Genomic DNA, 19,146 nt, shown 5'->3' with positions numbered 1-19,146 from the left:
TTGGGATGGGGGGGGAGAGAGAGAGAGGGCGAGAGAGGAAGAGAGGTAAGTTTCGGGGAAGGGCGAGAGAGAGAGAGAGATTGAGTGAAGTAAAGTGGGAAAATTTTGTTCCCCGCGTGTACGAAATTTTGTAAGTTAGTCTTTCCGCGTTTTTCAAAAATTTTGGAATCAAAATATAGACATCAGTCAACAGTAAAAAATGATGTCAGTTATATGCATACAAATCGGTATTTGAGGAATCGATGTTAATGACGTTTTTTTACATCGCGTGAATTCCTCACCGATCTAATTATTGTCGTAATATCTAAGAGCAAAATTCTAGTAGTGAAAGCACCGGGCGTGATGGTTCGGACACCAATACTAAATAGCTGTGAAATTTTTCCTTTAAACAAAGCTATCAATGATGACCCGAACCCACATTGTGAATACATACTCATTCTTTATAGTCACATATTACATTAAGCAAAGTTTACAAATTAAACTGAAAACGTCAATTCAATAAGTAACTGCACACACTACACTCTTTACACAGCGGATGACTAATAAGTGCGTAGTACAATTAGGAAATAAACCTACCACTGCAATGGCAAGGAAGTTCTACGGCTTCAATCACGCTCAGTCTAACCTGTAGAATAAACCCCTACACCATGGAAAAGTGCACCGGGTTGCAACCACAAACCTGGTAAGCTTTTGCAAGCTTGTATGAGTAAACTAAAAAACCAACAACAGAAACACAAGCTTAAGTCCTCTCAACCTAACAGTTAATAAGCATATATCACAGCATCAACTATCAATGTTGCATTAATCAATAGCATGCATCAGCAAAACCCACTCGTGACAATATATGCTCAAACATCAAATCAGCATTCAATTTCACGATCATAGTTCAAAACAAAACCACTTCAAGTAATGTTTGAAATCATTTTCACGCTTAAAAGCGAATCACAAAATCACATAATCCGTGATAAATCCACTCAAATCTACTTGAGGAAGCAACTCCACAAATCGCGATAAATCTACTCAAATCAACTTGAGGAAACAACTCACAAAATCAACTCACGCATTGTTTACTTTTCCAAAACTCAACATCCTTTTCTCAAAAGAAAACACGTGTCACTCAGTGACAAATCATATCATTTGATCACCCAATAAAATGAATATGAAACCCAAAGTCCCCCATGGATAATAAAAGAAATAATACTCTCGAGACTCTCTTTCAAACCCGTACTTATGAGTCCCAAGTAATCTCAACTATTACCCCCATAAGATACAATTAAAATCCCGACAGACAAACTAAAGCTCTAATTGATCGTAACCACTAACCCGGCCAAGGTGTGGTTCCAATAACATGCCATGGTCACATTCGTGACCCCCGATCACTAGGGGTGGGCAAAAAACTGAACTAAGGCTGAAAACCGACCGAACCAGACCGGTTTTTCCGGTTTGGTTAATTATGACCGAAAATTTACAGAACCGGTCGGTCTCAGTTTTATATGGTGGATCGACCGGTTAAAACCGGACCGAACCGAAGGATTATATTATATATATATATATATATATATATATATATATATATATATTTTATACCTGTCTTCATTTCATTGGTTTCTAGGACTGGAACACTGATATTTCCCTACACCCTTTCGCACCTGATCATCCATATTTAAAGAAAACCCTAAAGGGATCGATCCCCACTTCCCCACTCAGCCACTCTAAGTCTCTAACCCTCTCAAACCCGATCTGCCGCTCTCATCCTCTCACTCTCAAACTCACCCTCAAACCCTAAAGTCTCCGATCTGCCGCACTCTCTTCCGGGCTGAACCACAACACTTTGCCACTCTCTAGTCTCTCCGCTCGCAGCCTCACTTCTCTCTCACTCTCTCAACCTCTCAGTGAGTCGAATATTTCACTCACAATAAGAAAAGATTTTTTTTTTTTTTTCTTTCAATTTTCTGTTTGTTGGGTTTTGATTTTAGGGATTTATGGTTCTATGTATGGATTTGGAGCTCTGTTGTTAGGGATTTCTGTCACGTTTGCATATGTTGCTTTGATTCTCAGATTAGGGCCTTTAGGATTAGGATATGAGGAGTAATCAATAATCACTGTAATATGGGGATTCTGGGTAAACTGTTTGAGTGTTTATGTTAGTTTGGGGATTTTAAAATGCTTTGATAGTTTGCTGCTGCTACATCTATTCACTGGAAAAAATATCAAATACAGCCCATTTTTTGCAGCTTTACCACTTTGTTCACTTGTCTGGTCCAGTTGTTTATCTGGACCTTTTCTTCATTTGTTTAGTTTATATGTTGTGCACCTCGGGATATAATTTAGCATAACATCGAATAAGAGATACTGAATGGTCTTCATTTGTTTGATTTGGAACTAATCTACTGATTTACTTGCAGAATTGTCGATGATGGATGAATCAATTGAAGGTCAACCACCGCCTGTCGGGACTGAAGTCACTGGGAGCAGCATTGGCACTATTGCTGCTAATACGACTTCATCTAGTGCCACAGTTCCCCCTGCGCTTCTACCTCCTACTAGCGCTGCACCCCTTCTTCAGATGTGCCTCCGGTTCAGTCTGCTACGAAGAGGAAGAACGAAAGTATTGCATGGGAGCACTTCACTCAGCTGCTGAATCCTGATGGTTCGAAGATGGTGAAGGCGAGGGCCAAATGCAACTACTGTCCGCAGACTTACTTCTACCACACGAAGTCTAATGGCAGGAGTTCGATGAGAACTCATATGTTATATCAATGTAAGAAGTGTCCCCTTTACATTCCCGCTAAAAAACAGAAAAATTTAGTGTTTGATTCGGTAGATAATGGTGGGAAGTTAATTGCACGATCTTTTGATAATGATGTGGCGAGGCTTGCTTGTGCTAGGATGGTAATTAGGGATGAACTGCCCTTTAGTTTTGTTGAAGGGTAGGGATTCATTGATTTCATGAAGAGTTGTCAGCCACAGTTTAAATTACTGTTCGTCGGTAGATAATGGAGCAGTACGCCGAGCTGGAAAAGATGGAAGCATGTAAATTACTTCTGTTTTGTTCTTGAAAACTTGAAATTTGATATTATTAATATGATGCATATTCTGGTGCAACGAATGTTGGTGATCTACCCGAAGAGACTATGTGATGGTGAAAGAAGCTGCTTGTTGAAGACTTTAAGTTACTGCATTTTTATTTGCGTCAATCAAAGACTTTTGTTTGTTGTTGGTGATGTACTTTTATTGAGACTGAAAGTCTGAAACTGATGGTGGACTGTTATTAGTATGGTTGATGGATTTATATTGGTCTGTAACTAAGTAGTACTAGTATTGAACTATTAGGTTGCTGCACTTTTAGTCTTTAACTAGGTTGTTGCACTTTGATAATTTGTCTTGCTGCTGCGTTTTGAACTTTTGATTTTTGAATGTTTGATTTCTGTTGAAAGTTTAGGTGTTTAGAATTGGGCCTTCAGAATGGCCCCCAAAGAGGTCTTACAAAGCAGGGAAACTTGAATATTGATGAATTGGTCCACAAAAATGGGCCAAAAACTCTAAAACGATCCAACCCGAAACCGAACCGGGCTGACCTGAATGGTCGGCCCAACCAAAAATTCGACCCATTACATTCTAGATCCGGTTTCGGTCCTAAAAATTCCACAACCGACAACTTCGGGTCGGGGTCGGTTTGGGCCTTAAACCAACCCGGCCCGACATATGCCCAGGCCTACCGATCACTGTAGGTGATCCCCGATCTAAAACATTGATCCTCAACCCTCAAGGTTTTGGATCCCCGGTATAAATACCAAAACATTAAGCAAGTCGCATTGGACCCAAAATGTTACCCGAATCTACAATAAAAGATTCCCCGTAATTGATCCCTATCAATTACTCCAGGTACAAAGACCAAAACGTTAAGCAAGTCACAATAGACCCAAAATGTTACCCGAATCTAAAACAACAGATTCCCCGTAATTGATCCCTATCAATTATTCCAGCCACAAAGACCAAAACATTAAGCAAGTCGCACTGAACCCAAAATGTTACTTGAATCTAAGATAAAAGATTCCCCATAATTGATCCCTATCAATTACTCGCGGTACAAAGACAAAACATTAAGCAAGTCACGATGGACCCAAAATGTTACCCGAATCTAAAGTAAAAGATTCCTGGTAATTGATCAATTACTCCCGGTACAATAACCCACATTTAAATAAGTCACTTGTGACCTAAAAATGTTCAACAATTCTCAACATTTTTCAAAACAATAGAAATCCACACTTTTCACAATATATTGTTTTCCGAAAAGTCAACCCTAAAAACAATAATATGAACCCTATCACAAATATTGCTTTCATCTTAACAAAACTACCAACACATATATATTTCACGTAAATATATATATATATAAGTTTGCTCAGGTGCGGATATCCGCACCGAAGAAAAATGTGCGGATTTCCAGTTTTGACCCACTTTTCGATCACATTTTTACATCTTAGCCGTTCCGTTTTTAGATCCTAATGTATAGATCATCTCTACAAAATTTCAGCCAATTTGATGATCGTTAAGGCATCCAAAATTGCAATTTACACGAACGGACCAAATCTGTTGAACCGGAACCGTTCGTATTTATAATGGTAAATTGCAGTTTTGGATGCCTTAACGATCACCAAATTGGCTGAATTTTTGTAGAGGCGATCTATACATTATGACCTAAAAACTGAACGGCTAAGATGTGAAAATGTGATCGGAAAGTGGGTCAAAACCGGAAATCCGCACCTAAGCAAAAAGTGCGGACGTCCGCACCGGAGAAGCGCTGTATATATATATATATATATATATATATATATATATATATATATACCTAAGGATTAGGTACGGATTTCTCATTTTTCCTCACTTTCCGATCATAGTTTCACATCTTAACCGTTCAGTTTTTAGGTCCTAATGTATAGATCATCCTTATAAAATTTCAACAAATTGGTGATCGTTAAGGCATTCAAAATTGCAATTTACAACAATGAATACGAATGGTTCCTGTTCAACAGATTCGGAACCGTTCGTATTCATTGTTGTAAATTGCAGTTTTGAATGCCTTAACGATCACCAATTTGCTGAAATTTTATAAGGATGATCTATACATTAGGACCTAAAAACTGAACGGTTAAGATGTGAAACTATGATCGGAAAGTGGGGAAAAATGGGAAATCCGTACCTAATCCTTAGGTACGAACGTCCGCACCCAAGAAACGTTGTATATATATATATATATATATATATGTGGTCATTCACTCAAGAATGCCGTTAATACCAACTATAGTTTGCAGTTAAATAAATAACTTCCAGAACAATAAGGTAAACCCGTTCGTAAATGAACACTGTGAGATTACTCACCTCTGAATCCTGCTACGTCTTCACACACGAACCGAGATAAGCACTAATCTCCACAATCCTCTCAACACACTTCCAACGTACCTAATCACATCAACGTCACATCTTAATACCACTTGTGGTACGAAAGCATCTAAATTCAGAACAAGCGATTAAAGTTCGAATCCCCCAATTGAACTAAAACCCTTAAGTAACGCCAATCGAGGCGAAACCTCATTCGAGACCACCCAAAGTCTCCGTAATACTTCTACGATCGATATGTCAAACCTACAAGTCGATTGAACAATCGGATCCTCACTGATCAAAAACCGAGTGAATCGAAATCACTAAAAACCCTAACATATTCATACGATCTCCAAAGATTACATTTTATATATCGAAATGCTCGTATCGACGAGTAGATCGTATAGAGAACCAGAAACTATCCCTAACGTGGTCGGAATCGCCGCCAAGCACCGCCACAGGCGGTTGCACATGCACCGCCGGACCAAACTCAAAACTACCTCAATCCAACCGTCCAAAATGTCAAGAATACCAAGCAATGTTCTAAAAATCGCTAGGCGCTAGTCGAGCGGTGGTTAGGAGACTAGCGCCCAGACGCCTAGGCGGTTTTGTATTTTTTAATTTTAATTTTATTTTATAGCTTTTATATATATTTAATTAACATATAAATACTTAAAAAGATTAATAAACTTGCGGTTTTTAAAAAAACATAAGGAAGGCATTAATTAACCCAAAATAAAAAATCAGAACTCTAGCTAATTAGTAATTACTGTATGGTTGGCAAGATTAAGAAAAATAATTTTATTATTTATGTTAAGCTAAGCTTGTCAAAATGGAGCAGCACGTGGCTCCTTAACTAACCAGAAAATTCAAGCTCTCTTTTATTTGATCTTATCTTTTATTAACCAACTTCGAATTCATCTCTTCTAGAGTCCCAGTATTTCTTCTCTGCCACTAGCACAAGCCCAGACCTAGCTCATGATTCTCAACAACTCACCCCCACCATTCTTTTAATCCAAACCAAATCCACTGAGATAAACATCAGTGCGACACGAAGAGAGAGAGAACATCAGTGCAACGGTTTATCAGATAAACAAAATCAATACCAAGAGAGAACTTACGGGGGGAGAGAGAAAGAAAGTGACCGAGTATTCGAGTAGAAAGAGAGAGTGAGAGATGTTAGAGTCAGATTGGCAGCCCAGAGCCTTGAATGCCACTAGATCTGAAGAGAGAGAGGCGGCGAGATTTGAGGTGAGATAGATGGATTTGCCGACCCGCCTAGCCGCCATGCCCGCCCAGAACGCCTAGGCGCCCGTCAAGCTCATCTAGGTGTACGACTAACTTAAAAAGCGATTTTTTGAGCGACTACCCTTTAATCGCAGTGGCCACTCACCTTCTAGCGCCTAGAGCGTTTTAGAACACTGATACCAAGTATAGCAACTTTAATACCTGGGGTTCAAGCCAACTCGGCCTAGATCGCCGCCGATCGCCTTCACAAGCTAAGAAAATACTGTTCACCTTGAGTTGACTCTTTTCGGGTGAAAATCGTCCACAACAACCACCATTGATTGAAAGAAGAAGCTCCCATGAGAAGAACAAGCTTGGTTTCAAGCCCTGTCGTCACCGGAGTTGGGATTTCCGGTCGGATCCGATTGCACCAAGCTTTTCTGCCTCTATGCGCCGCCATGGGTGGAAATCGGAGTAAGCCACCACCGTAGGGAGGACGGCGACACAAGTCTGAGTCGATTTGGGCCAGTGTCGTCATCTGAGATCGCCGGAGATAGCTGGAAAACTCGGGTACGGGTCGGGTCAGTCAAAAAACTTGGATAATGAGGGTTTCAGCCGAGAGAGGAAATAGAGAGAAAGAGATTTCCAAAAAAGGAAAATTGGAAGGGTTCTTGACCAAAAGCACCAAAATGAACAAAAATTATCTCACTTACCCCAGCAACAGATTTTTATTTCCACATACACAATTTGACGGCAAATTATCATTATACCCTTAACTCAATTAATGAATTACAAGAACTGCCGCTCATTCTCTCTCTCCCCAGACGTCGACTCTCTCTCTCTCTCTCTACTTCCGGCGCCGACTGACTGGAGCGATGTCGCCGATTTCCTCCATCGATCTTCTCCGATTCAACTTCCAATCTCCAAGCAGATCCAGCAGATGTTGATCGAGGTTCATTCACCGACGAGCTCGCCGACTTCCTCCATCAATCTTCTCCGATTCAACTTCCTATCTCAACCACCATGAACGAATTCCGGCAACCTCACCAGCTCAATGTCGGCTTTTTCGCTGCAACCATAAGCTCGAATCGAATCTAATTCAGGCTGCTTCGTTTTTCAGACCATTCCAACGTCACCAGCTCCATGCCGGCGTGTTCCCCAGATCCGGCGCAGCTCGCCCGCTCCCTTGCTTCACCTGCAGCGCGGCTCTTCGCAACTCCGACGAGGACTGGAGATTCGGAGAGGTGAGAGAAGTCAGCGGCGAGCTCCAGAGGTGCTTCGATCCGGTGGTCTTGGTCGCGCTCTTGACTTGGGTGCCCAAAGCAGTTTTTTTTTTTTTTTTTTTTTTTTTTTTTTTTTTTAAAGTGATGGGGCAGACAGAAAGTGAATTTTTTTTTTTTGAATGTCTATTGGGGGCAGTAGACGTCTATTGGGGGGCAATAGGCGCTTTTCAATTAATATAATCTCTTCGTTTTTTTCTTTAATCAAAGTTTTATTTGTCTAATTTTAGGAATATAAATTCTCATTTCAGCTACCGAAAGTTCTATTGGAGGGCAATAGACGTCTATTAGGGGGCAATACATGGCTAATAGTCGTCTATTGGGGGGCAATAGACGTTTTGAATTGATGTAATCTCCTCATTTTTTTTCTTTAATCAAAGTTTTATTTGTGTAGTTTTAGGAAGATTAATTACCATTTTGCTAATCTAAACGTCTATTGAGGGGCAATAGACGTCTACTCGGGGGCAATACATGGCTGATAGTCGTCTATTGGGGGCCAATAGACGTCTATTAGGGGGCAATAGACTATTGGGGAAATAGACGTCTATTGCCCCTCTATTAGGGAACAATAGATGTCTATTAGGGGCAAAAAAACTTTCCGGTGAGATTTTCAGCAATTTCCGGTGGGCGGCGAAAGTTGGCCGGAATCCGACGACCGGTGACCGGATTCCGGCGGCCGGTGACCGGAATCCGGCGGCCGGTGACCGGATTCCGGCGGCCGGTGACGGGCTCCGGCGAAGTCTCATATAGTTTCTCTCTCTTCCATTTTCTCTCTCTCTCTCTAAGTAACAAAGGGGTGAGGGGTAAAATGGTATTAAAAAAAAATTAAAAACAAAAAAAAAATCTTAATGGGGTATTAGGGAAGACTCCCTTAGAGTGTATTGGGTAAGAGGGAATTAAAAAAACTTAATGGGGTGAGGGAGAAAAAAATCCCTAGAAATGGGGTAAATGGACAAAACCCCAAATTGGAATTTATGAAATATTTTCCTAAAAAATCCTATTTATACTAAAATGGAAACTTTTTCCGACGACCATAACTTTCTCGTACGAACTCTGATTTTCACATTCCACATATCCATGAACTCGTATCGACATGCTTTACGACTTTCGTGAAGGAATTTTTCAGAGAAACCCAACATATAAAAAGACAAACTTCGAGACCCCCCTAAAACTTTGTGTTTCGAATAAACGTTCGACAATAATTCAACTCCATTCCCGAACCACGAAGTCGTCCCAACAATCACTAAATAAATTCTGAAAAATCCTTGAAAAATAATAACGAATTTCTGGGGTATTACACATGGAGACTTACTTTGAGATGATCATATGTGCTGAGATTGAGAAGAGAAAGATAATTGCGTTTCTTCTTCAAGGTGAGGCACGAGTGTGGTGGAGCGGCACACAGAGGGTTGGAGATATGTCCACCTTGACTTGGGAGGGTTTAGTGGAACTCTTTCAGGATAAGTACTTTCCGGCTTCAGTGAGAGAGCAGTTGGAGATTGAGTTCATTGCTCTAGCTCAAGAGTCTATGAACGTCAGAGAGTATGAGGCACGGTTCTCACAATTATACCGGTTCGAAGCCTGAATTTTATTGAAATGAGGGAAGGAAAGGAAATGTGTAATTCTAGAGATATGAAATGAAAAGATTTGCCAAGATCAAATTGTGTGTGAATGAAGTGCTACATCTTTCTCTATTTATTGGCATTTTTCACATCAAACGTGATCAGTTGATAAGGACACGTGTCGACACCTAGTTCTACGTAATTTGATCCAAAATCTTAGATAAGATTACATTGACAATAACCGTTAGATTGAATAGTATGCAAATGATCTGGTTCGTTCAAAGTTGTCGGTGGTTGTTTCAATCTTTTCAAAAAAATTATCGGTGATTGCTTCACTCATTTCAAGAAAAATTGTCGGTAAATGTAGGTGGCTCATAATTTGTCCACCGAAAAGATCAAAAAAATAGTAAATTACAGTTTTGAAGCCCAAAACAATCCTGAAAGCCCGAAAAAACCCACACGTTGTGGCAAAGCAACGAGTTCTGTTCCTAACGTCCTTCCCTTTTTGAAAAGTTATAGCAATCACAATTCTGACACCGAATGCCAAATTTGCAGCAAACCGAATTTTCCCTTGACACAATCAAGTTACTCTTCGATCTTTGTTGTCATCCGTTCTACATCAATTATCCATAAATATCCATATATTATTACTATCTATTTACATTAAATTATTTAAATTTTACAATAAACAAATTAATAAAAAATTCAATAAACAGTAACTGACCGGTCAAGAAACAGAACGGATGGAAACACATGTCCAGTGACAGTGAACAGTGTCTTGACCGAGTGACTCAGTGACCGAGTGATCCTGACCCGACCCGAAACGACCCGAAACGACCCGTGACGCAAGAGTTCAGCTCAAAATTAACCCGCAATTTGTTGACACGTTGACACGAGGACTGTTAGGTTCGGTTACTCTCTTCCCAGAACAAAAACCCAAAATTCACAGCGTCCAAATTCTCTTTTTCTCAATCCCAATTCGTCTGTCCCAAAACTCCCAATGCTCACTTTACCAGGTAACTCTCTCGCTTCTTCTTCTCTATCATCTGATACTATAATCAGGATTATAAATTTTTTTATTCTGTAATCTTTCTTCTGATTCTCCAATTGGACCGAATTGTAGCTAGGATTTAATCGAGGTTTTTCAATTGTTTCTTAATTGTTTTTAGTTGCCATCGTTAACTGTTCTTGTGAATTTTTGAATGCTACTTTGTTCTTGCTGAGAATTGTGTTGATTCATTGTGCTGTTTGTTTCACAGTTGGGACATGAAAGACAAGAAATCCGCGTCCAAGCTTCAGCGAATTCTATTGACCTGTGCAGCTCAGGTCAGTCCATTTCCCTCCTTTTTTTTTGGCAATCATCGAGTCAATTGCAAGAAAATGTTGGCATACAAGGTGTGAATTGAGGGTTGAATTGTTAGTCTTAAGTTTATATGACAATTGTTACCTGTAATGTTATAATTTCGGGTTGAGAAATGCCTGACTTTAGATTTTTGATGCGCGGCGAAGTTTCTGCTTATGGTGAACTTAGAAGATTTGCTGAAACATAGAGTATGATCTATGTTTAAAATGTTGCAGTGTAGAATATGCATCTGAGTGGAGTATAAGGAGGAATGGTGCTGGTAATGGAATGTTATGTTTTCATGCTGAATAGATTTATTACTATCATGAGGGAGATGTTGCTGAAGGGGAGAACTGGGTTCCTGATTAAGTATGTCATAGATTTTAACGTCATGTTCATGTAAAAGAAGAGTATTCATGCGGAAAAGAAAAACTATATTACCTTCTAAAATTAATGTGTAACTTTTTTTGGGAAGTGACTTCCTCTATTTTGAATGACTTTGATGTTTTTATGATTTGAAATCAGAAATTTACCTTTAAAATCCATAGTATCTTAGTTCAATGCGTAAATTTTGGACATACTAAGATAAAAAGGAAAAAAAAGAAGAAAAAATATGAAAGCACAAAAGAAAATGGAGGAGCACAAGCAGAGAAAATTAGACTGTGGAAATCACTCACTTTTTTTTTTTGTTATATTATACAGACTGTACTCATGGTGCAGTAGCTTAAGTATATCTCTTCCTTGTAGGCAAGAGAATACGGAGGTTGTGTTGCAGCAAAGGTTCCGCAAGTTGAACGTGATATGTGCTTGAAGGAATTTCTTGCATTGAAGAGTTGCATGCAAAACGTGGTACCGATTCATACTTTATTAGTTTTGTTGAAGTCTTGGGGAGTTTTATTCTGTCATCTTCTAGCACAAATTGTATTTGACTCCTCATTCTGCTTGAAAATAGCTGCGAGGAAAAGCTTGAGTCTGGAGTGCGGTCTGCAGCTCTTGACGCAGTAGTTAGAAGGACACTGGTAGAAGTTTTCATGTACTTTTCAAAAGTATTATTCACTTTCATACCATTCCATTAAAATATTGATAAAGTCAATGACCCTGAGTTGGGATTATCTGCAGAAGTATTTGCAAATGAGCTGGGTTTAGGATTATGTGCAGCACTACTTGTGAAATCTTCCGTTACTATTTAAAAGTCTGAATACCGATTAATACTATGTCTGGAAAAGCATCAAGTTCACAGCTTAGTAGTGGTTTGAGTGGGTCTGGTGCTCTATCACATGTTTATATTCCATATCTTCCCCTAAGATGCAATGTACCTGGATCTAGGGGTTTATTTTACGATGATGGAAATAAGTTGCTGCTTTCCCCAACATCAGATCAGGTATGATTGTGGTTAAAGACTTACAGTTCATGAACCCTTTTGTTTTCATTTTTTTTTTCAAGAAAATGAGAAATATGTATTAATCTTTGTATAAAATACATAAAAGTTTGTAATTCCATTCCAATTGATCCTAATCTTTTTCTATTTTCCTTATCGTGCCTTTAATTTTATTTATTTATTTATTTTTTTTATAGGTCTTCTGTTGGAAAACTGTTCCTTTTGATCCTACGGTTGCTCCTACCTCTGATTCACTTACTGAAGGGCCCATCGTATCTATTCGATATTCCTTAGACTCGAAGTTTATAGCAGTCCAAAGATCTGATCAGGAGATACAATTTTGGGATAGAGGAAGTGGAGAAACATTTAGTCAGAGGTGCAAGTCTGAGTCGGAGAGTATACTGGGGTTCTTTTGGACAGATTGTCCCTTGTGTGATATTGTTTTTGTAAAGACCAGGTAACGAGATCCTGTTGAACATGTTTCATCACTTCATGTAAATATTATGATTACATTACTAGAAATCTGTATTTATTAGTGTGTTCAATATCTATTTGATGTTTGAGCGAAATTATGACTTCTCTTTTTTTTTGGGAAGCATATTGGGCAGGGGTCTCACACACAGACCCTGCATGGTTAGGAAAACTTTTATTCGTTGTGACCTCATGCCATGGACTTTAGGGCGGAAGGTGGGGTTGGGGCTGGGTGTTATCTCAAGCTTGGGATTAAATGGACAGGATATCGAGCATGTTAAAAACCTCTCTAGTGCAATCATCTTTAGGATAACTTTAAACACTTCATTTTTTTTCCTACCTTTTCTCTTTTATATTTTCTTTTGTGCCAAATAAGCTCACATTACTAATCTGGAGTTCAATCTCAGTGGGCTGGACTTATTTGCTTACAATTCGGAGTCAAAATCACTTCAATTGGTTGAGACAAGAAAATTGAATGTCAGTTGGTATGTTTATACACATGAAAGTCGCCTGGTTCTTCTTGCTTCTGGAATGCAGTGCAAAACCTTTACCGGTTTTCAGGTATGTGTACAGCTGTTCTCACGGTTAATCTTTTTCAAATACTTTAAGTTGCTCTTTTTCTTGGTGTTTTAAAAAAATGTGGAACTAATTCCTATTGTCTCCTGGGAAATTGATTTAAAAGGGTTTGGCATAGCCATCTTATGTTCTTGGAAGCATATGTTAAAGAACAGTAGAAGATTTTCCTCTTTTTTTTTTTCTTTTCTTTTCTTTTCACATATTGGATTTTAGATAGCTTCAGTTTTATATTTAAAAGTACTGCCCTTGTCTGCTCCACTTGTGGAAATCTTTGAGAAATACAAAAGCAATTCCCTAAATCTATTTTCCTTAAATATACACCAGATTATATCAAATCTCACACACTTTGTACTTTCTTTTAAGCTTTATATCTAATATAATATAATGTCTTGACGAATGACCAAGTCAATGAATAGTAGCTTCGTTGGAGGAAAAAGACAATACACAGTACTTGTATTCCTCCAAAGCATCTGGTATAATAATGAAACGCAAATACACAGTTTAAGGAATGGTGTCTCATACCGTTTTACCGCTTTCTAACTTACATCTACATGGCAGTTATTTATATATATTTTTTTGGTCTTTCTTAATCAGCACTCTTCAATTTGTAATATTCACTTAATTCAAGTCTATTGCTCTAGCTGTCTTATTTTAGTTTTCTCTGTGGACTTCTTGTCTGCTTCTTTGCATTGTGCTTTCTGTTTCTTCAATAAAAAGCTGTTTCTTCTTGAAAGAAAAGAAAAAAACCACGAGTGATCAAAGAGATGCTTTTTCGATTCTTTTTAGTTGACAGTATTTATAATTTATGTGCAAGCAATTATACATCATTATGAACTTTTAAGTCTCCATACATCATACAGTTGAGAAATGTTGCATATAGGTTTCATTTTTTTTCCTAGAGCAAAAGGTTTTATTCTTTCCCTCTTAGTGTATATTCTCTGGTGTTATACGACGTAATTGTTTTGTTGAACTTGGTTATTGATTTTGGTTGCTTGTAATGGCATCCTGTGCATTTTGTTAACATAGTCTGACACATTTACTACTTCTTGTCTTAGCTTTCATCTGCAGGGATTATTCGTTTGCCAAAGTTTGAGATGGCAATGGCTAAATCCGAGGCTAACAATAAGCCCGTCCTAGCTGCTGAAGATATTTTCATTGTCACTGTGTATGCTTTTATCATATTCTTTCCCTTGCTCTATTTTATTTTGCAAATTATAATCAAAATTTAGTCTGGCTTTCCTTTTTCAGCTATGGTAGAATATATTGCCTGCAAGTTGATAGGATTGCAATGCTCCTCCATTCTTATAGGTTTTACCGCGATGTGGTGGTACAACAGGTAACTTTTGTGTTCATTCTGACTTTAAAATCTTTCGGTTCACTGGTTTGAATTTTTTTTCAAACAATTGGTTGTAGCATGGTTTTGTTATAGTGAGCTGTATCTATATTGCACCTGATGACTGATGTACCTTAGATATTCCATGTATCCATTACACCTTAGACATTCATTTGTTGTTGCTTTTTGATAAGTATTTTGTATATATCCGTTTTATTGATATTTGGATTAAGGATGCTAGCAAGTGTAAATTACTAGAGGAATACTCCTGATGTGTATAGTTTTGAACTGATTAAGAGATGAATTGCAAGTGTAAACTAAAAGGGGGTTTCTTTTATATTATTTCCCATTAGTTGTCTTGTTTCTGCTACTCCGCAACTTGAGCTGGCCTTCTTGTCAATCTATTGCTTTCATTACAAGTGTTCTCATTTACTAAAACTCAAAAATGTCACACACCCTATGGTTCTGGAAGTGGGTAATTTGAGTGAGTTTTGGTGTAGCTTTTCTTTTGTTATAGCACTTCTGTTTTGACGTTTCCGTCCTGATGAGTAAACTGTTTTTAAAAGTGTTTTACTCTGAGGTTATTAATGTTCATGTTCTCGGTTATGATTGAGGACAGCTGTTCTTTTGATAGTATTACAGATAAATAAAGATCCCAAAAGCTCCCAGGTTGAAGGATTTGCAAAAGAAAAGAAAATTCTTTGTGACTGGATCTCATTGTTGGAACTCTTTTGATATAACTACTGTTAGGTCTGGATTGAGTGATATTTGTGAGAGATGGTTTCAGTGCATTTATGAGTAAACCTAGGTTCATATGATTTCTATTCAATTTTTATTTATAATACAAAGTGTATAATTCTTCTGCATAATTATGTCCTACATTGCAGGGTTCTTTGCCTATTTATTCAAGCAAGGTTGCTGTGAGTGTGGTTGATAATGTACTGCTTGTGCATCAAGTTGATGCGAAGGTTGTTATACTGTATGATATTTATGCTGATTCTCGAGCTCCCATATCTGCACCACTGCCTTTACTATTCAGGGGTTTCCCCAGGTCCAATTCTTCTTCGCTGCGATCAAATAGGGAAGATACTGAAAGTTCAGAAGTGAATATAAGTGATCATGAAGCAATCATCTATGGAGATGACTGGACATTTCTTGTACCTGACCTCATATTTTCTGTTTCTAATAAACTCTTATGGAAGATCCATTTAGATCTTGAGGCAAGTTTCCTTTCATTCTCTGCTGCATCATTTATTAACAAGAATGTTCTTCGTGCATTACATCTTAATAAGAAAGAAAAGAAACAAAGGAAAATTGTTTTTCTTGCACTAATCTCTCTCTCTGTGTTTATGCTTGCAGGCAATTTCTGCCAGTAGCTCAGAAGTACCATCAGTTCTAGAATTCTTGCAGCGGCGAAAGTTGGAGGCCAGTAAGGTAGAACTCTCTATTTGCTTCAGTATGATTATTATTTTACTTGATTCTTTTAGTATTTTTCTTTTTGCGGGCTCATTCATGATTACAAAACCAGTTTTTTAAAGTATATACTGTTACTGATGTCAAAAGGAAAGTTCTTTTGGTTTGAATTTTCAGTGGAATGGTATCATTTTCTTGTGGTGTCCTCTGGCCTTGTCTAATTATTTACTTATGATGATGCGTTATCCACTTCCTTTTCAGGCTAAGCAGTTGTGCTTGTCAATAGCACGCACTGTTATTCTAGAACGGAGACCTGTGTCCACAGTTGCTAGGGCAATAGATGTTTTAGTTTCCTCTTATTCTCACTCTATTAAGACAGGAAATTATCTTAAGGGAACCAAAGCTGGGAAGACATTACCTACTGGCATGCCACACACAACTGGTCCTAAGTTAATTGCTGATTCATCTGCCAGTAGAGTAGATGCAATTGGAAAATCCATCAAGTATGAATCTTCTGCTGGAGTGGACAGTGAATCGCCTAATAGATTTTTAACCTTTTCAAATTCGGACTCTGAGGAGGATGCTAGCTTCTTTGATAGTAAAATAGACAGAGGGAAGTTAACCGGTGCTGAAACTTCTGTATCTGAAGCTCGGTCTTCATTGGTTAACAACCCATTGGATGCTAATCTTTCTGAGCAGCAAGAGTCTCAACTTACCTCTCCAGCAATTTCACCTGATGAAATGTACAGTTTTGTGTTTGCTCCTGTAGAGGAAGAGATGGTTGGAGAACCTTCTTACTTGGTTGCTATCATTGTTGAGTTTCTTCGCAGGTATGCCATACTTTTATACCCTGTTATATGATTCTGGGCCTTGAATCGCGATACTGGGCCTGGGCAAAGAGTCTTGGCCTTATATGCATTGTTTGTTGGTCTAAACAGTTTTAATGAGTTCAGGGGTTAGGCTTTGTTCATGGAAAGGTGATTGATTTAAATTGAGGGGTAAAGCACCTAGAGTTTGATCAGCTGGCTAAGTGTTCCTACTAAGGCAGGTTAATTTTGTATTACAGTAAAATGGTGCAGAAAGGTGCAACTCTTTTTCATATGTATATTAAGTTTGTGATGGATAGTAGAGGACCCAAGAACAATTATCCTTTATTTCTTTGATATTTTATGGTGATTTTAGTGGATTATTGGGTGTAACTCAGTTGATCAGCGATATAATTAGTGATTTGATTTTGACTTTTCTCTAAAAAATGGTCATGGTGCCAACTATTTTGGCATACATGAATAGGGAATATTGAATTTGAAACCATAGTTTCTCTCCCCCTCTCGTTAATCTCAATGAGAGCATCAAATCCTTGTGAATCATGTTCATGTCAAGTTTTAACAGTTGCTGGCTTTGTAACCATGGGGAACAAGACCTTTTTTATTTTTTCTTTTCCAATCATAAGAGGGGAGGGGAGGGGAGGGGGGAGGAACAAGACTGGTTTGTGACGGCTAAGGAATTAAAGTCTTTATATCTGAAAAGAATAGGGAATGCTCACAGTTCTTTTCTTTATTTATTTGTTTTGCTGTTGCAGCGCTAATTTGGAAAAGGTTGAAGTCCGTCCTAATCTTTATGTCCTGACCATCCAATTGCTAGCGCGCAGTGAGCGATATGCAGAACTTGGGCTGTTTGTCTTAAACAAGGTGTCCGCATACATTTCTTTTATAATTACGTGCTTGGAATATTGTGCTGTTTTTGCTTGATTTGGTGTTGACAGTGAAAATTCTTTCATAGCAGATTCTTGAACCTTCTAAAGAAGTAGCGATGCAGCTCCTAGAGTCTGGCCGTCAGAATTCCCGGACAAGGAAGTTGGGTTTGGATATGCTAAGGCAGCTCTCTTTACATGAGGACTATGTACTGTTTCTAGTGCAAGAGGGATATTACCTTGAAGCATTACGGTATGCACGGAAGTATAAGGTAATTCCCACATTGGAATTTGAGGAAAAAATTTTCTTTTCTTCCTTTTTCCTTTTTTTTTAGATCTTTGCATCTTCTTCTTTTTTTCCTGGATCTTGCTGTGTTTCTCTTCCAACCACCCCTGATGCTTGATGTTATGACTGGTAAACCCTTTAAGTTGCTTTTAGTGATTGATGCTACAAAGTGTTCCTTTTTGTAGTAGTAAAAGCTGCCTTTCTTGAAAATATGGGAAGATGATTCTCATTATTGGTGCATCCTTTTCCATGCTGTATACCTGTTTCTTCTTTCTTCTTTTTATCAATTAGATTTCCCCCGCCAAATCAATTTCCTCACTAATTTTGCTGAAAGGAGAAGTTCTTCGTTTTCACACACGTTTTCAGAATTCTTGACTCTTTATCTTTAAAATATTCAGGTCAATACCGTCAGAGCTTCACTGTTTCTTGAGGCAGCATTTATCTCCAATGATTCGCAGCATTTAGCTGCTGTCCTTAGATTCTTTACAGACTTCATTCCTGGCTTCAGAGACACATCCGATCACAACACTTACTACCGCATTCTCAGTGAGATGAACTCATACATTGCTGCTTAAAGTTTGTCATAACAAGATGGTTAGGACGGTAGAATTGTGGTATATCAGGTAAAAGTTACTAAAATAAGGTGTACAAAATTACAACCGCAATTATCGAAAGGACTTACTGTTTTCTTTCTTTCTTTCACACAAGAATAGGAAATACGGGTGCGCATGCTTTTGATTGCTTGCTTTTCCGTTTTAATCAAACTGTTCAAGAACATGCAACATGTTGGATGGTCTTAAATATTTTTATTTTTAAGTCATTTAAGGTGGGCTTTGCCAAGACATTACTTGGCAACACACATGTTTGGTTGTGACTTACTGAGAGGTGTTCTACTTCTTATGTTTTCTTTCAAGCAAATTGCAATGTAACATGTGTCCACTTTCTGTACGCATAAGGAGCAAAGCACTTCTAGTACACAATACACCAGGGAGGGTGTCACTTTAGGAGTCACTGTTAAATTATTTCGGTTGGTAAATAACTAAACATTTGATCTTAACTAGCATTTGTGCTGTACTATAGTACTATAATACATAATGCGGTAGTCTAGACATTTTTGATTCATAATAGGGTAGACATTTTTGATTCATAATAGGGAACCATTAGCCCATCTCCCAACAGCAGAGATGTCTGAAACCCAGAAGTGCT

The 19,146-nt window shown here is 38.3% G+C and overlaps 1 protein-coding gene across 11 annotated transcripts; it reads left to right on the top strand.

Annotated features, from left to right (window-relative positions):
* Positions 1 to 10,342: 10,342 nt before the first annotated feature.
* On the top strand, positions 10,343 to 18,801 carry LOC133720546 (uncharacterized). 11 transcript variants are annotated; one of them, XM_062146907.1, is made up of 15 exons: positions 10,343 to 10,467; positions 10,711 to 10,777; positions 11,541 to 11,639; positions 11,746 to 11,812; positions 11,916 to 12,174; positions 12,369 to 12,628; positions 13,050 to 13,203; positions 14,274 to 14,383; positions 14,467 to 14,554; positions 15,439 to 15,771; positions 15,911 to 15,985; positions 16,226 to 16,794; positions 17,544 to 17,652; positions 17,744 to 17,926; positions 18,339 to 18,801. In XM_062146907.1, the coding sequence occupies exons 5-15, from the start codon at positions 12,007 to 12,009 to the stop codon at positions 18,513 to 18,515; spliced, it is 2,226 nt and encodes a 741-aa protein (XP_062002891.1). In that variant the 5' UTR covers positions 10,343 to 10,467; positions 10,711 to 10,777; positions 11,541 to 11,639; positions 11,746 to 11,812; positions 11,916 to 12,006; the 3' UTR covers positions 18,516 to 18,801. The 11 variants fall into 11 exon arrangements, with proteins under 11 accessions (XP_062002891.1, XP_062002887.1, XP_062002892.1 ...); XM_062146903.1 differs by having other exon boundaries at positions 11,913 to 12,174; XM_062146908.1 differs by having other exon boundaries at positions 11,746 to 11,826.
* Positions 18,802 to 19,146: the final 345 nt, after the last annotated feature.

This window comes from Rosa rugosa, chromosome 7 (assembly GCF_958449725.1).
Source record: "Rosa rugosa chromosome 7, drRosRugo1.1, whole genome shotgun sequence".
In the NCBI taxonomy this organism is placed as follows: Eukaryota; Viridiplantae; Streptophyta; class Magnoliopsida; order Rosales; family Rosaceae; genus Rosa; species Rosa rugosa.
Note: the sequence above shows the minus strand (reverse complement) of the source record. Positions and strands in the feature narration are given on the sequence as shown.